The sequence below is a fragment of the Hipposideros armiger genome, unplaced genomic scaffold, assembly GCF_001890085.2.
Source record: "Hipposideros armiger isolate ML-2016 unplaced genomic scaffold, ASM189008v1 scaffold_275, whole genome shotgun sequence".
NCBI classification, from domain to species: Eukaryota; Metazoa; Chordata; class Mammalia; order Chiroptera; family Hipposideridae; genus Hipposideros; species Hipposideros armiger.
The window spans coordinates 789,742-806,109 of NW_017731625.1; the positions used below are offsets into that span (position 1 = coordinate 789,742).

At 61.9% G+C, this 16,368-nt stretch overlaps 2 protein-coding genes across 10 annotated transcripts; one reads left to right on the forward strand and one right to left on the reverse strand.

Annotated features, from left to right (window-relative positions):
- Window positions 1–2,753: 2,753 nt before the first annotated feature.
- Window positions 2,754–4,888, reverse strand: ATP5F1D (ATP synthase F1 subunit delta). 2 transcript variants are annotated; one of them, XM_019657316.1, is made up of 5 exons: window positions 4,655–4,888; window positions 3,941–4,094; window positions 3,386–3,474; window positions 3,140–3,265; window positions 2,754–2,837 (listed from the first exon to the last, which is right to left on the reverse strand). In XM_019657316.1, exons 1-4 carry the CDS (start codon window positions 4,793–4,795, stop codon window positions 3,143–3,145), a joined length of 507 nt encoding a protein of 168 aa, XP_019512861.1. In that variant the 5' UTR covers window positions 4,796–4,888; the 3' UTR covers window positions 2,754–2,837; window positions 3,140–3,142. The 2 variants fall into 2 exon arrangements, with proteins under 2 accessions (XP_019512861.1, XP_019512862.1); XM_019657317.1 differs by lacking the exon at window positions 3,140–3,265.
- Window positions 4,889–5,213: 325 nt separating this feature from the next.
- On the forward strand, window positions 5,214–16,037 carry CBARP (CACN subunit beta associated regulatory protein). 8 transcript variants are annotated; one of them, XM_019657298.1, is made up of 12 exons: window positions 5,214–5,893; window positions 6,362–6,510; window positions 9,245–9,358; window positions 9,443–9,582; window positions 9,795–9,859; window positions 9,955–10,004; window positions 10,199–10,343; window positions 10,537–10,708; window positions 10,950–11,087; window positions 11,510–11,720; window positions 12,890–13,508; window positions 14,053–16,037. In XM_019657298.1, exons 2-12 carry the CDS (start codon window positions 6,468–6,470, stop codon window positions 15,104–15,106), a joined length of 2,751 nt encoding a protein of 916 aa, XP_019512843.1. In that variant the 5' UTR covers window positions 5,214–5,893; window positions 6,362–6,467; the 3' UTR covers window positions 15,107–16,037. The 8 variants fall into 8 exon arrangements, with proteins under 8 accessions (XP_019512843.1, XP_019512849.1, XP_019512848.1 ...); XM_019657304.1 differs by having other exon boundaries at window positions 12,890–13,070; XM_019657303.1 differs by lacking the exon at window positions 10,950–11,087.
- Window positions 16,038–16,368: the final 331 nt, after the last annotated feature.

Here is a 16,368-nt window from a genome sequence, read left to right on the forward strand (position 1 = left end):
GGTGGTGACGCAGGCCGGCTCCCGCCCCTGCCCGCCGGCCAAGGCCCTGGGGCGCCTCCCGGCCTGACCACTCGCCCCATAAATGTGGGCGCTCCTTGAATGCCGCTGAACCCCAGGTCATCGTCGGCCGCACCCCTCTTCGGGCTCCTGGGACGCGCGGTTTCGGGTGCACAGCCGGGTTCCTCGCTCCACCCCAGGCTTTGTGCCTCCGCCTGGGGGCGCCCGCGTGGGGTGCGGGAAGGGGAGCCTGAGTCAGCGGCCGCGGGTCCAGGAAAATAGGCCGTAGTCACCTGCCTGTTGTGGGGGTGCCTGAGCCAGTTGCCCAGGCAGGCGTTCTCCCGCGTCCCTTAACGGTGACCTCAGAGGGCATTTATGGAGGAGCGATTAACCAGCGCCAGGCCTGCCTTGTGCAACCAGTCACCACAAACCACGCGCTGTGTAACTTCGGTAGGGTATTGGCCTCTGGAGCCTGTTTCTCCCGTTGCCGTGGGGTGGAATGAGGCTCCAGAGGGCACGTTCTGGAGTCTATGGTGTGGGGCCCTCACCTAGACCCAGTGGTGTCATTCATTAATGCAAGGTCACAGGCTGGCGCCCAGGCTTTGGGGTGGGCATAACCCCCACACCCATTTTACAGGTGGTGGAAACTGAAGCTGAACAGGTAGGAACGTAACATGTCGTCCCCCTGCGGATTGCCCTGGGTAGGGAGGGAGCTTTCTAAGGATGAGCCTGGTTAGAAGTGGGGTCCTCTCGGTCCTCCTGTCCAGAAGACCCCAAGCTCTACTCATCACCCAGCGTCCACTTAACTGTTTTATCCCTCCACCTCCACCCCCACCCTTGCCCTGGGCACTCCTAGGGCTGTTCCTTTGCAGGTCTCCTTTCTGCTACCACCCAATCCTCCTGTCCCCCTACGCCCCCACAGGCACACCCAGGCACTCAGCCCTGCAGAGGCTGGGATTGAGGGATAGGAGTTTGCCATAAAGGATGGTGCTCCAAGAACTGGGAATAGCCAATGCAAGGCTCTGCAGGCTCAAGTGGCTTCAGGTTGTGGCTCTGCTTCCAGAGGGAGCATGGAGGTGGCAGAGGGAGCTGAGCTCTGAGGCCAGAGCACCTGAACGCTGGAGGGGCAGGGTTGGAAGTATTGCTGCTGGGGTGGGCAGGGATGTGACCTGAGGCCAGTCCCTGATGCTGCCGGGTCCTTTGGTTCACACATACTTGAGTGGGGGTTGTTCTCAGGAGGGGCCGTGACCCTAACCTTGCTCTGCAGGTAACAAGTTACTAAACCTACTAGTTGACTTACTTTCTGTTCCTTCCCGTTTAGAGCATCCCCTTGTTCATCAAGGCTGTCCCAGGGTGTGGTAAGGATGTACCAGGGGACCCCCTTCCTTCCCCCACCAGGCCCTAAGCCTGCCCTGTGGAAGACTTTGTGACCCCTTGTTCCTGGCACTGTGACCTACCTCAAGTCTTGGCCCACCTAGCATGGGCTGTTCCCTCCGGCCCATGTTGGGCAGGGGTGTCCATAAGGTTCACTTACATGTCTCCCACAGAGCCTTTGCTGTGCTGGAGGGTCTTGAATCCAGCTGTCCCCCAGTTACAGGCTGAGGCCTCTCAGGCACACGGTTCCTGGTTTGGAGGCTACTGGCCCAGCAGCTTGGCGATCTCCCTCCTCCCCCAACCTCCCCATCTTATTTAGAGCACCTGGGCTAGCCAGAAACTCTTTTAAGAGCTGAGCTATGAGCAGGGACTGGGAGGGGTGGGGCTGCACCTGTGACCTCATGGCTGTGACAGCCTTCTCTGGGATGGGGGTTCCTGGGAAGTGAGGGCCTGATGCTTGGGCCCCACCAGTCAGAGTAGGGAGACTCAGATATGACATCCCCCCCAGAGCCATGAGCTCACCTGGAGGTCCCCACACAAACATGTCCCACCATGTCGAACCTCAAACATAGGTATGGGACAGTCATTTGCATGAGATGGTGACGCACAAGTGCACAGCATATTCGTGCTGACACACCCTGGGGTGGTCTCCTTGTCACCTCCTGGCTGCCAGTGACACACATGGAGGCTCAGGCTCTCCTGCAGTCATACCCTGGGACTCTGCCAGCACTGCTCAGGCTCAGGGTGGGGAGGGGTCAAGGAGACCCCTGCCCTGAAATCCCCTTCCTACCTGCCACCTGGAGCTTGAGTCTGGGATAGTCCCAGGGTTGCAAAAGAGAGGTGGAGTAGCCATGAAGCTGTGCAGAGCCAGGGTTGCTCCCATCCAGATGCTTCACCCCATCTGGGGCAGGTCTAAGAGCCTAGGTGCCATGGAGGTGCCAGCACCACTGGAGATCAGGCACTAAGCCAGTCAGGGCCACCCACAGGCCAGGCTAGCTGAGGGTGGGGCCCGCCCCGCCCCGCCCCGCCCCTTCCCAGTGTGGCCAGGCCAGGGTCAGGGCCTGGGAGCCCACAGGGCAGATGTTACAGCCTGAAGCCTGACAGTTCTGTGCCTGGCCCAGGAGCCATAGCCACCCCTCCCCTGCTGTCTCCATGCCTGGCAGATTACCTTTGCCTCTCCCCATCCTCTTGGAGTGAAGGCGAGTACCCACCCACCATCCAGCCTAGCTCTGCTGTCTGTACACCCCCACTTCTCAGTTTACTGCAGGACCCCAGGGATCTCTTAAGCAACAACCTCCAAGGCCCCAAGGCCCTACCTCACAGGGAGGACAGTATCCCAAACCTACCACCCTAGGCAGGAGACAAAAATCAGTGCACACAAGTGGGGTCCCTGGTCTTTAATGAGGTGTGGGCTGGGGGCAGGCTGTGCAGAGGCGGCGGCTGGGAACAGGTCTCTGCTGCAGGGTCTGCAGGGATAGGAGTGGTGGGGCAGCAGGTCAGGTGGTGGGATCTTGGGAAACAGAAGGCGAGCCCCCGCGGTGACAATGCCCCCAAGGGCAGAACAGGGTCTCTGAGCCCTAGCCCCAGCCACCAGGCCTGGACCTAGTAGGTGTGCTCTGGGCAGAAGCTGGCACTGTGCTGTGCCTAGCAGCCTCCTTGGCAAGGATGGCTGCCCCCAGGAGGGTTGCTCCACCCCCAGTTATATTGGACCCACAGTCCATCCAGCTCTGGGCCTGTTTCCCTGTGGACGCAGGCAAGGGGCACGCACCGCCTACTCCAGAGCCTTCACCAGGGCCTCACTGGCCTCCATACGGATTTGGATCTCAGCCCTCGCAACCTCGTCCGCTGCCCCCGACAGCTCCGACTGTGCCTTCTCCAAGTTTGCCTTAGCCGCCTGCAGCGGGTGGGTGGTGGGTGAGGGCCAAGCAGGGTCCCCAGTCTGCCCCTCCACCCTGAAGCAGGAGCTCTCAAAACAGCTCGTGTCTGCTCGGTGCCTGAGTTTCCCGACACTCACCCCCAAGTCCAGCATGTCCAGTGTCACAGCCTCTTCCGCCAGTAACTGCACTGATGAATCAGCGTTCACTGTGACCGAGCCACTGCTCACTGCGGGAGGAGGGGAATGAAAACGCCAAACCTAGGCTTGAGGAAAACCGTTAACTCCAGAGCCAGTACAGCAGCCCCATGGGGGCCCTGGGGTTCAGCATGGGGGATGCACACCTGTAGAGGACACAGGGACACAGCCCCTTCCCTTCACCCACCAGCCCAATGGCTGAGCCAGTGTGAGGGGTGAGCAGGGACTAGGTTCAAATCCCAGCTGCAGCATTGGAGATGGATACTGGTAGAAAGAAAGCCTGTGTAGAGCTGGTTTCTTCCTACACAAATGTGTGGACCCCCTCCCTGGTAGGTTTTACTTCCCTTCCCAGCATGTCACCCTCCCCGACCCACTACATGCCAATTAACCACAGCCAGTCCTGAACTAGGGGGCGCACAGTGCTCCTGGTTTGCTTTTCATTGTGTGCTCAGGGCAGCCCTGCCCAGCCCTGACTCTCTGCCTTCCTACTCAACTCACCAAAGTATTTGGAGGTGGTGCCATCCTCAGCGTGGACAACAACCAAACCTGGCCGCAGGACCTGCAGGGTGGGCACGTGGGCAGCCAGGATACCAAAGGCTCCGGTCTGCGTGGGCACATCCACCTGCCGGACGTTGGCACCATTGAAGAATACCTGGAGAAAACACAAGGGGAATGGGTCACTGAAGGCCACTCCCACACCATGCCATTTGGAACTCTCTCTCTCCTGCAGTAAGTGACCAAGGCAGGACTGGGTGCTGATGGGGGACCCAGAAGCAAACGCACTGGGGCAGACGCTTGCATTTTTGTCCTCAGACAAGGCCTCAGTACCGTCATCGGTGAGAACAAATCCAGCTATCCAAGCCCTTGGGCAAGCAGATGCTGTAAGGGCACAAGAAGGTGCCTGCCCGCGAGAGGCACTTAGGAGGCGCTTTTCTCGGAGAGCTGCCTGCAGCGAGGGGCATTGCCAACTCGAGAAGCAGGTACGGCCCTTGGGAGTCTGAATTCACGTGAAAGGCCCAAGAGTTCGGGAGGTTGGGGGGCCTCAGACCCGGACCACACGAAAGAAGAGCATGGGTCTGGACTCCGGAATGGGTGTCAGAGACCTGGGTGCTGAGGGATTCGGATCCCGGGTCCGGAATGGAAGTTGAAGGACTCGGACCCAGACCACACCGGGAAGGGGCGCGAGTCCGGGGTCCGGAATAGCGTTCTCACCTGCGTGGGTGAGGCGAAGGTAAAGGACATTTGTCCCGGGCCCGCGGCGGGGGCCGGGGCGGCGGCGGCCTCGGCGTAGGCGCGGACCTGGCGCACGAGGCGACTCAGGCCAGGGCGGCGGAGCAGCGAAGAGGACAGCATGGCGGCGACGGGTGAACTGCGATAGTGGAAACCCAGCCAAACGCAGGTTGCCTGGAGGGCGAGAAGGGCAACGCGCGGGGACGTCTGGGAGAAGGATTCCAAGCGAGGGCGCACGCGCGAACTACGACTACCGGCGGGCCGCGCGCGACGTTGATGACGTCGCGCCGCTGGGCGCGCGGCATGCTGAAAGTTGTAGTTTCTTTCTGGCCCAGGTTCCAGTCCTCTGGTCGTGTCGGGAAGCGCGGTCGGTTAGACGATTCGTCTTGGGAGGACGTTTATTGGATGCCAGGCACTGGAGAGACATCGGAGAAATACCGAGATTCCTCTTCTGTTGTGGGGTGGTGGGGGCGTTTTACAAACAACGTAATAAGTCATGTAGTATGTTGAGACGTGATTAATACTAAAAAGAGAGAGAGAGAAGCAGCGGCAGAGTATGGGGGACGGGATGGGGCAGGTTGTAATTGAGGCGGTGCAGGCGTCTCGGGAACAGCATCCCAGGCAGAGGGTCCAGCGCGGACAAACGCCCGGTGGTGCGGGCCTGGTTCAGTTGCAATCCCCGCGACGGCCGCCAGAGGGCGACCTGCGCCCGGAGATGCTCTCATCCCGGCCACCGCCCACGCGCGCTGCTGTCGCAAGGGTGCGTGCGATGGCGGCCCCGGGCTCCGCTAACGTCACCGCGGCCCGCGCAGCCTCGCTGGCGGCGCTGATGTCATCTCCCCGCCCCCACATTGTTGCGCACAGGTCGGAATCCGGCCCCTAGGCCCCCACCTTGGACACCGGGAAAATGCAGAGTCCGGGTCAGACGGGAAGGACCTTGTTCGAGGAGCGGACGGGTGGGGGGCGCAAGAGAGGGTGTGTCATATCTGGGCCTGGTACTGGGCATGTATGTGGTATGCGACACAGTTGCTGTGGGGGCTCCTCAGTCCCAGAGGTGCGAGCCCCAGCTCCCTGCAGGGGTCCAGGCAGGAGCTGTGCCCGCGCCCCCGCCTCTCAGCATCCAGGTCTAAGGCGCTCCCTCCAGGCTGACTGTGAGGGACACTCAGGGTATCCGTCCCAGTGCCCTGGGCATCCTGTCTCTGGTTGGTGTGTGCCTCAGAGGTAAGCCCTACTTATGTGTCTAGGGTGTGTCCTGTGCGCAGCTCGACCTATCTCACAGCCCCGGAACCCATATGGCGTCCTAATTTTTCAGTTCCTCACACCCATCCATTGGACTTCTCTCCAATTCCCACTCCAGGGTGGCATACAGGTAAAGGGCACCACCTGTTTGGTACTCAGGTCCCAAACCTGTGGTTATCCTGGAATTCTCTGGTGGATCCACTGACAAGGCCTGTCCACCCAGCTTGGCCACTGTGGCCACCATCACTCTTGTATGGCCCCAGGCTTCACCAAGGGAGCCTCCACACACACAGCCAGAGGGACCATGCCATTCCAATACCGGGAACCAAAAATGGTTTCTCCTGCTCTGTCCAATACGTTGATCTGCAAACATGCCTTTCTATCTCAGGGCCTTTGCACATGCCATTCCTACTTGCTTGGAGCCAACATTTCCTGGGTATTTATCCACAGGGCTGCCCCTTGCTCTCCTTTAGTGGTGTCAGCCTTTCATCCACTGGACAAGCTCTTTCCTCCAGGGTGTCAGCCCCCTTTGCTATGCCTGGAGACCCAGCTGTGAATGAGCTGCTGCTCTTGGAGCCCACCGTGTAGTGAGGTCAGAGGTGAGCAAGGACACAACACACAGAAGCATGTAAAGGAGTGGGCCACAGAGAGAAACAAAACGCTGCAGGGCACAGGAATGGGGGTTGGTTTTTGCCATGTTAGCAGAGGTAGCCAAGAGGAGCTGCAAGGAGGCTTTGGCATTTGGGAAGGGTTGGAGGGGGCAAAGGAGGGACTCTTTGTGCTGAGCAGGAAAAGAGCAGTCCTGGCCAGGTACCTGCAAGTGCAAAGGCCAACAGGTTGAACTGAGTTTTGGGCATCACTGAGCAGCGTGGGCTTTCCCTGGAGGGCTGCCACTGTGGGTAGCTGGGATGAGACCAGGATTAGGCTGGTAGCCCCCTCTAGAAAGACGAGGTAAGAGTTGGATAAAGAGAAGGGGTAGCAGCTTTGGGGTTGGCCAGGCGTAGGGGTTCTTCAGGGTAGTCCTGATGTCACCAGCACTTGGCAGGCTCTGGTGGCATTCAGCACAGATTGTATTCTATTCTTTGCTCATCCGAACAAGGCAGGGCGCACGATAAGCCCTGACAGTGCCGCCCACATATGGGAAGAAATGGGGTATATGTGGCCGACTCCTTGGGTTGTGCACCCTGGAGAACCCCAGATTGGGGGAAGCGAAGGAAGGGCACTCTATGCACCCCAGAGCCCCAGGTTGGAGGGAGTCATGCATCCCAGAAAGTACCCGCTTTGGGACCTCGGGAAGGGTCGGGGAGTCTCGCTGCAGGGGATGGGGGCGGAGATTAGCCGTCGCGGGAGAGGGCGGCTCCGCATGAGGAGGGGGAGCCCGGGAGCGCAGGCTCCGCCTCCCGACCCCGCCGGAAGGGAAGGGGAGGCTGTGGCCAGCGCGGACCGAGCCAGACGCGGCGACGAGCGCGGCGGGGGTGGGCGGCCGGGGACCTGGCAGCATCCAGCGGGTGGGAGCGGGCTCGCAGCCAATGCGGTCACGTGTGCGTCCCCTCCTCACGCGCCTGCCTCCCCCGCGCGCCGGGCTCTCCATTCATAAATTCTCCTGCTCGGCGGCCACCGGACGCCGGAGCCAGCCGGGAGCGCCGCGCATCCGCCCGCCCGCCGCCCATGGGCCGCGCGTCCCGGCGCTGAGGTAGGCGCGGCGGGCCCGGGGCCGAACCGGGGCGGGCGGGGGCATGCTGGGGCCGCGCAGCCCAAAATCATGGCCGGCTGCGGGGCCCGCCCTGGTTCGGGACCACCGTCCCTTCCCGGCGAGGCCCGAGGGAGGGAGCAGAGGAGTCGGGGCGGGCGTGGGGGCCAACTTGCGGGGCTCTGCAGCCCGAAGAGGGACACCCGCCTCCTGCCTCAGCCCGAGATTGAGATACGCCTGGAGTCCGGCTTTCTGCCTCTCCTCGCTCTCCATCCCGCCCCCAGGCCCTAATGGGAGCGCAGGATTGGGCGCGGTGGCCAACGATCTCGGGGAGCCGAGGCCCGTCTGGACCTCAGGGGCTGGCTCGTGGGGAACTCCCGCACTCGGTTCCCGTCCCCGCCTACCCGCGAGCGTCCACCTCTCTTCCCTCTCCGCCTCCTGCCGTCTTTACTGGTCTACTGTCATGTCCAAGCGCCTCTGTCCCCTCCTCCAGCCTGAACTCATTTCCCGAACTACATGTAGGCGCCCTCCCCGCGAGGATACCGGGGACCCACGGCCAGCTTTTGACCCCGAGCGCCAGTACCCTCCCCTTCTCTGGGCCTCAGTTTCCTCTGCTATCGCGTGGGGTCAAAACCCGAGAGAATTGGGGATGCTGGAGCCTGTGCACGGCTTTCCCTTTCCTCTGGGGAAAGACGGCGCGCGCTGAGCCGACTCCGGGCTGCTGGTCATCCCGGTCCCAGACTGCTCCCTGAGGTTCCAGAGTGAGCCCCCGTCCTACCTGCTGGGAGGATGGTCAGGTGCAATGTCCAGGCAGGCCCTTACCCGATTGCCGGGCCCCTCCCCGGCCTTAGTTTTCCCCCATTGTAAGGCAAGCCGGCCCGAGCTGTAAGAAGCTGCTGGCAGAGGTGTGCGGCCCCGGGCTGGGCACCGTCGCGCCGTGAGGAGCGCAGCCGCCATCTTGCCGCCCAGAGCCCGTTCGAGCCTCCCCTGCAGGAGGCCTCCCTCCCCTCTTCGCTTCTGCCCACCCCCCAAGTGCTCCCTGGCAACCCTCCCCACCCCTCACTCCCCCAGTTCGGCCTGCTCACTCAGTCACCATGGGAACCAGACTTTTCAGGGCTGGGAACAGATGCGCCTTCTTTGGCCTTTTCCACTAGCGTTTGGTGGACAGGGGTGGGCTTGACCTCAGAGACTCTGGAGTCCCAGTGTTCAGCTCCTCCGCCCTGTTCTCCGGGTGGACCGCCCCATCTACCCGGTCCCTGGTAGCCTAGAGCAAGTCTCCTGGGGCTTAGGCAGCCCCTTCCTCTCCACTGATTGGGCCCACAAGGCCCTGTGGTCTCACGGGCATGAGCTGACAGCCTCAGTTTCCCCATTCCTCTCGGGGTGCTTCTCCTTTCCAGAGCAGGGCACCCAAGGGCCCAGCGCTACCTTGCCTGTCAGGCCCCACCGGCTGGGGAGGCTGTTGATGTGCACACACCTCCATCTAAAAGATGGAGAGATGGAGGTCCCCTCTGGGCGCTGATCTGGGGGGGGGGTTGTTTCTGTGAGTCACTGCTCCTGTGTGGGCTCTCTCTGTGACTCCTGGGGATGTGGGAGGGGGCAGGGACTATTGGGGAGCTGGTGCTGAGCAAGCCCCGCCCCCCCAGGTCCCTCCTCCTCGCCTCAAAATGCAGCCCACGGCCACCATGGCCACTGCTGCCACCACCACCGCCACGGTCACCCTGAACACAACGTGGGACAACACCACAGGCCACCCAACTGTGAGTTTTGGGGTTGGGGAGGTAGGACCGGCGGGTCAGGGCCACTAGAGTCCATGGCAGGACCTGACCCCTGCTGCCCCCCAGGTGGAGCCCGACCCCATCTTGGACAACTATGTGTTGGTGGTTGTGGTGATGTCACTCTTCGTGGGGGGCACGCTCGTGGTGCTGTCTGGCGTACTGCTCCTGTGCAGGCGCTGTTGGGAGGTCCACCGGCGCCTCAACAGGTGCGTGCCCACTGCCCCGTTGCCTTCCCCAGAGCCCTCAGTGTGCCTGCAAGGAACACGTGTACCACGGGTGTGTAGGGACAGTGGCGTTCGGGGTGATGGGTGCATGACCAGGTTCCAGCAGGTAGGCTCCTGTGAGCTTGGGACACCGCCCATGGGCACAAGCCCTGAAGGTCCCTGGCTCATCTTACTCTCCTGCTGTCCCACCCCAGAGACACAGAGGAGGCAGAGAAGACCACCACCACCTACCTGGAAAATGGCACCCACCCTGCCCAAGGTGAGGTGCTGCCCGGGCCCTGCCCTCCACCCGGGCCCCGCCCCGTCCACCCCTGGGCCGCCTGACCGGCTGTGTCTGTCTGTCTCCCCCACCAGACTGGGCGCAGCTCGATTCCGACTCATCTCTGTTTCCTTAAAGCCCACGCGTAGGTGCTCACAGGCGCATGCTGAGCGAGTGAGTGTGTGAGCGGATGAGCGAGTGCCCGCCTACCTCCCTGTGGTCCCTGGCGGTCAGTCGGGGCCCCCCCCTTGCTCCTTCCCCTGCTGTCATCCTGCCCACAACCTGCTGGCACCAGGCTCGGCCCACCCGGGGCCCACCCTCTCTTGGCTCTCCTCGCAGACCCCGAATTGAGGGGGGAGGACCCCGAGGGCCAGGACGCCGAGACCGAGCGCTTCCTGTCCACCAGCTCCACTGGCCGCAGAGTGTCCTTCAATGAGGCAGCCCTGTTTGAGCAGAGCCGGAAGGCGCAGGACAAGGGCCGCCGGTAAGGGGACCCCTGAGAGGTATCGTCACTGGTCTCACCGGGTGGGGCTGTACCTCTGCCAAGTGCCTGCTCGTGCCCTGCTACCCCTAGACCTGGTAGGGTGGATGATCAGGCCACAGGGCAGCTGAGAGTGTGGACTGGGGCCCAGCATTGGGCCTGGCTGCGTGGTGACAGGTGAGCATGATGGGAACAGGTACACCCTGACCGAGGGGGACTTCCACCACCTGAAGAATGCCCGTCTCACCCACCTACACCTGCCACCCCTCAAGATTGTCACAATCCATGAGTGTGACTCAGGCGAGGCCAGCGCAACCACCATGCCTCACCCCACTGCCACCCCCAAGGCCAGCCTTGCCATATTCCAGGTGAGTGTGAAGGGGCTGGCAGCCAGATCGAGGCTGGGTAGGCGGGACCCCCACCCTCATTCTCACCCAGCAGGTGGCATCTTTCCTGCTACCTGGGGCCTGGCCCCACATCTCAGGACTGGGAGGGCGGCTAGCTGGGGTGCACAGAGGGTGGCTGGGCCCAGCATACCCCCACCCATCCACCCACCCATGCTCTTTGACCTGTCACTGCTTCCTCCCCCACCCTGGCTCTGTCCCACAGCCCCCGGGGAAGGCCCTCACTGGCCACTCCGTGGGCCCCAGCTCCGCCCTGCCAGGTGACCCTTACCACCCAGCCACAGGTCCTGCTGACTTTGAGATCAGCCCCTCCACATCCAGCGACTCTGGGGAAGGCACCTCGGTAAGGACCCCATGTGTCCCCTGCTCCTTCCTGTCCTGCTCCAGGACAGTTCAGCCCGTGGCTTGCCCTCCAAGTCTCTCCTTGCCCTAGCCTGGTCCCCACAGCACACGGGACACATTCAGCCATGTCACACACGTGTTCTCACACATGCACAGGGTACTCGAGTAGCAGGACTGGGTGTGGTCAGGACCTAGCCCAAGCCCTGGGATGACCGTTCCTGGACACTCACCATTGGACCTCTGTCCAGGGCTGCGGAGGGCAGAGCTGGCCATCACCTGGCTGAGCTCTTGGGAGCCACTAGGGCATGGTCTGGGGGGAAGAGAGAGCTCCTTGCTACCCCTCTGCACTTGGCCTGAGCAATGGGGTGAGGGGACGTGTCGGGAAGAGGCTTTACTGCCTGCGAGCATCTCTCTTCTCTCCAGCTGGATGCAGGTGCCAGGAGCGCCAAGCCTCCTGGGCTGGGGGCTGCGGCGGGGCCTGGGGAGGCAGACCCAGGCCCTGGGGTGGGCCCAGTCCTTCAGTTCTTCACCCGCCTGAGGCGCCATGCCAGCCTGGATGGGGCCAGTCCTTACTTCAAGGTCAAGAAATGGAAGCTGGAGCCCAACCAGCGGGCATCCAGTCTAGACACGAGAGGTGAGCTGTGGCCTCTGGGGGGAGTGAGCGCCAGGGACCCCGCTCTAGGCAGCCATAGAGTGAGAGGCCTGGAACCTGCGGGGGGAGGGGGTTCTGCTCCTGAAGGGTTCCCGGTGCCTGCCCCAAAGTCTCAGCTGGTCAGGCAAGGGGCCCAGGGCCATTCACCGAGCTTCTCCTATGAGGCCCCAGACAGTAGTGTTTTTGGCTTTGCAGTCAGACCATCTGTATGCAGTGTGCAGTGGTGATGGGCAAGCAGTCACTATAGCGTGGGCACAAGTGTGGCTATGTACCAATAAAACTTTATTTACAACAGATGGGGGGCCATTTGGCCACTCCTGAATGAATGACAGCAGCCCTTCAACCCTGCAGACCTCTGGGCATATATGGGGCCCCTTTCTCTCAGCCCAAGGCAGGGACATGCAGGGGTATGGGGAAGTGGCCGCTCTGACAGAGGCACCAACAACTGTAACCAGCCCTGTTCAAGGGAGCTCAGCGGGCAAGGCCAGGCCACACATGTGCCAGCTGTCCTGTGGAGGAGGTGGCAGGGCCCAGTGCCAGGAGAGGTGGGGAGAGGGGACAAGAAGTGTCAAGAGAGAGAGGGAAGGTTCATGGCCCTTGTTAGGGCCTGGTTTCAGCCAGTACCAGAGATGGGGTGAATTCTGGCCTAGGTGCTCCTGGCCAAGGAGGGGAGGGCCTGTTCCTCTGCCCTGTCAGGAGCCGAGAGGCAGCCGTGATTCCTGAAGGTGATTGTAGTCAGTGCAGGTGTGGAAGCACCCAGAACCTGTTTGCTGGGTGACTGTCCTCCCCACCCCTGAGGCCTTCTCACTGATGACTCTCCTAGGCCTCGGTCGTAGGAGAGTCCTGGCCCCTATCCAGGGGCCCACAGGCAGGGGTGGGAATGGCAGCAGAGAAGGCTTCACCTCTCTCCCCCGGCCCCGCTCCCTGCTTTAGTAGTTGTGCTTGCCACCAGGTGTCCAATGTAAGCTCTTGCCCCAGCCACCCCCTTCTGCCAGGGATGCTCAGGGCACTGCTACCACCTTGGCACAATTCACACCTGCACAATAGTGCACACTCACCTGGCCCAGGCTGGTGCTCTTGGGCCTGGAGGTGGGGGTGGGGCTCAGGGCTGGGAGGGGCCTGGGCAGGCTGATGTGCCTTCCTCTGCACAGGCTCCCCCAAGCGGCACCACTTCCAGAGGCAGCGGGCAGCCAGTGAGAGCATGGAGCAGGAGGGGGACACCCCCCACGTGGACTTCATCCAGTACATTGCCAGCGCAGGCGCCACCATGGCCTTCCCGCCCCCTCACCCCTTTGTGGCCAGTCCCACAAGCCCGCCCCCCACTCTCGGCAGGTATTTTTCAGTAGATAGAGGTGCTAGGGGTGGGCCTGTGGGTCCCTGCCCCACCCCGTTCCCCCTAGGTGGCCCAGGGAGCACTCTCCCTGCCCTGTGGACAGGAGGTAGTTTCCCTCAGTTACCACCACCCCTCCTGGAGACTGCCTCGCTGGGGCCACCTCTCCAGTATGGACCGGAGGAGGGGAGCAGGGGGAAACTAGGTAAGGGGCTAGTGGAGGGTGGGGTCCTGGACGATGCCCCCGGGGCACCCAGGATTGGACACCTACTCAAGCAGGGCTGCTGGGGGTCCATGCCCACACAGGTAGTGCCATTTCTCGGTGGAGTCCATAGCCTGAGGGACCCTCTCCCCCCTGCCCATGCCTCTGAGGGCTGGACGGCCTCTTCTCAGAAACTGTCGACCATTTCTGGGAGCAGGACACCTCCCCCACCCCAAGGGTAGCTATCCTAAAGCTCTGGGCCCATAGCAATGGGATGGGGAATCCAGTAGAGGGCAAGGTTCCTACTTTTGGGCACTTCCCAGTCTGGGTGGTGACCTTCTTCTGATTGTGTGTCATCCTCCTGGTTCCTTATCAATCCAAGGTGGTAGATGACACATTCAGTCACGCAGGGGTAGGGGCCCAGTTGAACCCTACCTGGCTAGTACCCCCCTGCCGCCCCCTCACACAGTAAGATGTTAGGAAGAAGGTAGCGCAGAGGAAAGTATCACTCTTTCTGGGTGAGGAGCCAGCCAGGGCCCATGCCCACAGGTGCTTGAGTCACTACTATGAAACATCCTGGGTGAAAAGCAGGTTACAGGAGAGCTCAGGGCTTACCCCAAAAGCAAACAAGACAGGTAGCATTTTTTAAAATGCTCCTTCTGCAGGACCTGGCCAAGCCCAGAGGGTCCCGATCAGTGCCCATCCTCCCCGACCCAGCAGGGTGGCCAAGGAGGGGATGTGGAGTGTGTGCAGCCTTCTGACCGCTGTGGCCTGGCTTGCAGGCTAGAGGCAGAGGAGGCTGCAGGCCCAGCAGGAGGAGCGAGTCCCGAGTCCCCACCAGAGAATGGTGGCGGCAGTGGCTGGGGGCCTCAGCAGCAGCAGGAGTCAGATGGTGAGCGGGATGCAGGTTCTGAGCAGGTCCAGACAATCTATCATGACATCTGGAGCCTGCGTGCTTCCCTCGAGCTGCACGCGGCCACTGCCTCAGACCAGAGCAGCAACGATCGTGACTCGGTACGCAGTGGTGACAGCTCGGGTTCCGGGGGCACCGCACCAGCTTTCCCACCTCTCTCACCACCACCCACACCACGGTCCATGGATGGTGAGGCGGGCGGGTCACGCAAGCTACTACAGATGGACAGTGGCTATGCCAGCATCGAGGGGCGCAGCGCAGGCGAAGATGGGCCTCCCAGCCTACCCGAGAAGCGCTCCTCCTTCACTAGCGCGGGCCACATGGCCACCATGGGGGTCAGTTTTGAGGGGGCCCCAGCTGAAGCACCCACCCGACCTTGCGGCCCACACGTCTGGCCCCGCCATGCCCCTCGCCGAGACTACAGCGTGGATGAGAAGACGGATGCGCTCTTTCATGAATTCCTGCGCCACGATCCGCACTTTGACAACGCCCCACCCATCACTGCACGCCATCGCACGCGTGCACACCCGCATCCCCACGTGCGCAAGCAGTGGCAGCAGCGGGGCCGGCAGCACAGCGATCCCGGGGCACATGCTGCACCCCCTGCCCCACCTGGGGCTGACCCATGCCCCATGCGTGCGCCCCTGCGCCGTGGTGACAGTGTTGACTGCACATCCGACACCCACACAGGTGATGACCTGGCTGTCCCTGCGGCGCCTGCCATCCCTGCCATCGAGGAGGAGCCCTGCAGTGGCTGCCCTGGCTCAAGCCTATGCATTGGGCCCCCTGGACAGATGCTGGACAAGCTGGCAGCCGGCCTGGAGGACAGACTCTTCCCACCACATCTAGTCCAGTCTGTTTCTGTGGTCCCCATGCTGGCAGCCGCTGCCGCACCCACATCCCCAGACCACAGCCCGGCCTAGGCCCCATGCCCTGCTCTCCAGTTCCTTCAGCACGTGTGGGGCCTCCACAGCCAGAAAGACCAGGGGCGCAACATCTGGACACACCTGCACTGGGACCACAGGGCCTCACATGCAAACACACCGCCCTGACACCTCATGCCTCCCTCCCCTGGTACACAGGTGCATAGTCCCTTTCCAGGCACTTCGCTGGGTTGGCAGGGAATCAGGAGGCTCAAGGAGCCTGGCTCATCTGGAGGGAGCAAGGCTATTCTCATCTTCAGGCTCCCCAGGACCATGTTCACTTGCCCTTACCTCAAACAGTGGCCTCTGGGTGGTGGCAGCGCTTCTGTTAGTGGGAGGCACATACCAAGGCCTACACTCTGGAGGGACAATGCAGGCCAACTGTGTGAGGCAAATGCGCAGAGTGCCCCTTCCGGGGCCAACTGAGCCTCAAGCTACATGTGGTCTTCCCCAGCTGGAGTCCATGCCAGGGTGCATGCACTGAGCCCGCTGGGGCAAGATGGAGAAGTGCTGAATGTTGGTGACTAGTGCACTTGTCGCAGCCACCAATATTCCCGAAGCCGTTTACCTCACCGTGGTGTGTTCTCGGCAGTCTGAACCCCCTCCAAGCAATAACCACACCCACTGCTGCCACCTCCACTGCCCTAGCCCTGGACTCCAGGCTCCTCCCTGTGTCTGTGCCCACCCTCCGCATGTGAGTGGGTCACCTGCCCCACAGCTGCACAGTCCAAAGAGTGGCCAGGACTCATCAGTGTTTGAGACTTACACAAAACCCAAATGGCCAAGGTTTCAAGTTTCCTAAACTATTTATTGCCAAAAGATGGGGCAGCTGCATCACCCTGCCCCACCCTGCCAAGCTTTGAGCTATGTACAATCCAGTGATGGAGTTTCTTGTGTTTTGTTTTCTGGTTGATTATAAGTATTTACTGCACACTCTTGCTTACTCTGGGTTTTCTCGGGGGACTCAAGCACACAGAGGCCTTGGGGGAAAGGGCCAGGGTCCCACTGTCAGGCCCCAGCCCCTACACTGTGGAACAGTAGGCCCTGGGGCTGAGCAGAGGCTTTGGAGAGGCGGTGTCACCACTGGGAGAACACCAAGGGCCAGTGTGGCCAAAGGCAGACCCACCACGGAGGCCCAGGCATCCCAAGGCACCATCACCAAGACTGACAGACCACACCCAGTCCCCGCACGTTGGAGTCCGTGGACAGGCCCTGGCACAGACTCAGATGCCTCACCTAACAGCACATCCTGCCACCCAACA

Excerpts from the sequence above, each read along its gene's own strand:
- ATP5F1D (XM_019657316.1), bottom strand. The coding sequence starts at position 4,795 with ATGCTGTCCTCTTCGCTGCTCCGCCGCCCTGGCCTGAGTCGCCTCGTG. Across the intron at positions 3,475-3,940 it reads CACCACCTCCAAATACTTTG|TGAGCAGTGGCTCGGTCACA; the intron begins GTGAGTTGAGTA and ends CTCCTCCCGCAG. Across the intron at positions 3,266-3,385 it reads TGGACATGCTGGACTTGGGG|GCGGCTAAGGCAAACTTGGA; the intron begins GTGAGTGTCGGG and ends CACCCGCTGCAG.
- CBARP (XM_019657298.1), top strand. The coding sequence starts at position 6,468 with ATGAGCTGCTGCTCTTGGAGCCCACCGTGTAGTGAGGTCAGAG. Across the intron at positions 10,005-10,198 it reads TGTTTCCTTAAAGCCCACGC|ACCCCGAATTGAGGGGGGAG; the intron begins GTAGGTGCTCAC and ends CTCTCCTCGCAG. Across the intron at positions 10,344-10,536 it reads GCGCAGGACAAGGGCCGCCG|GTACACCCTGACCGAGGGGG; the intron begins GTAAGGGGACCC and ends TGATGGGAACAG.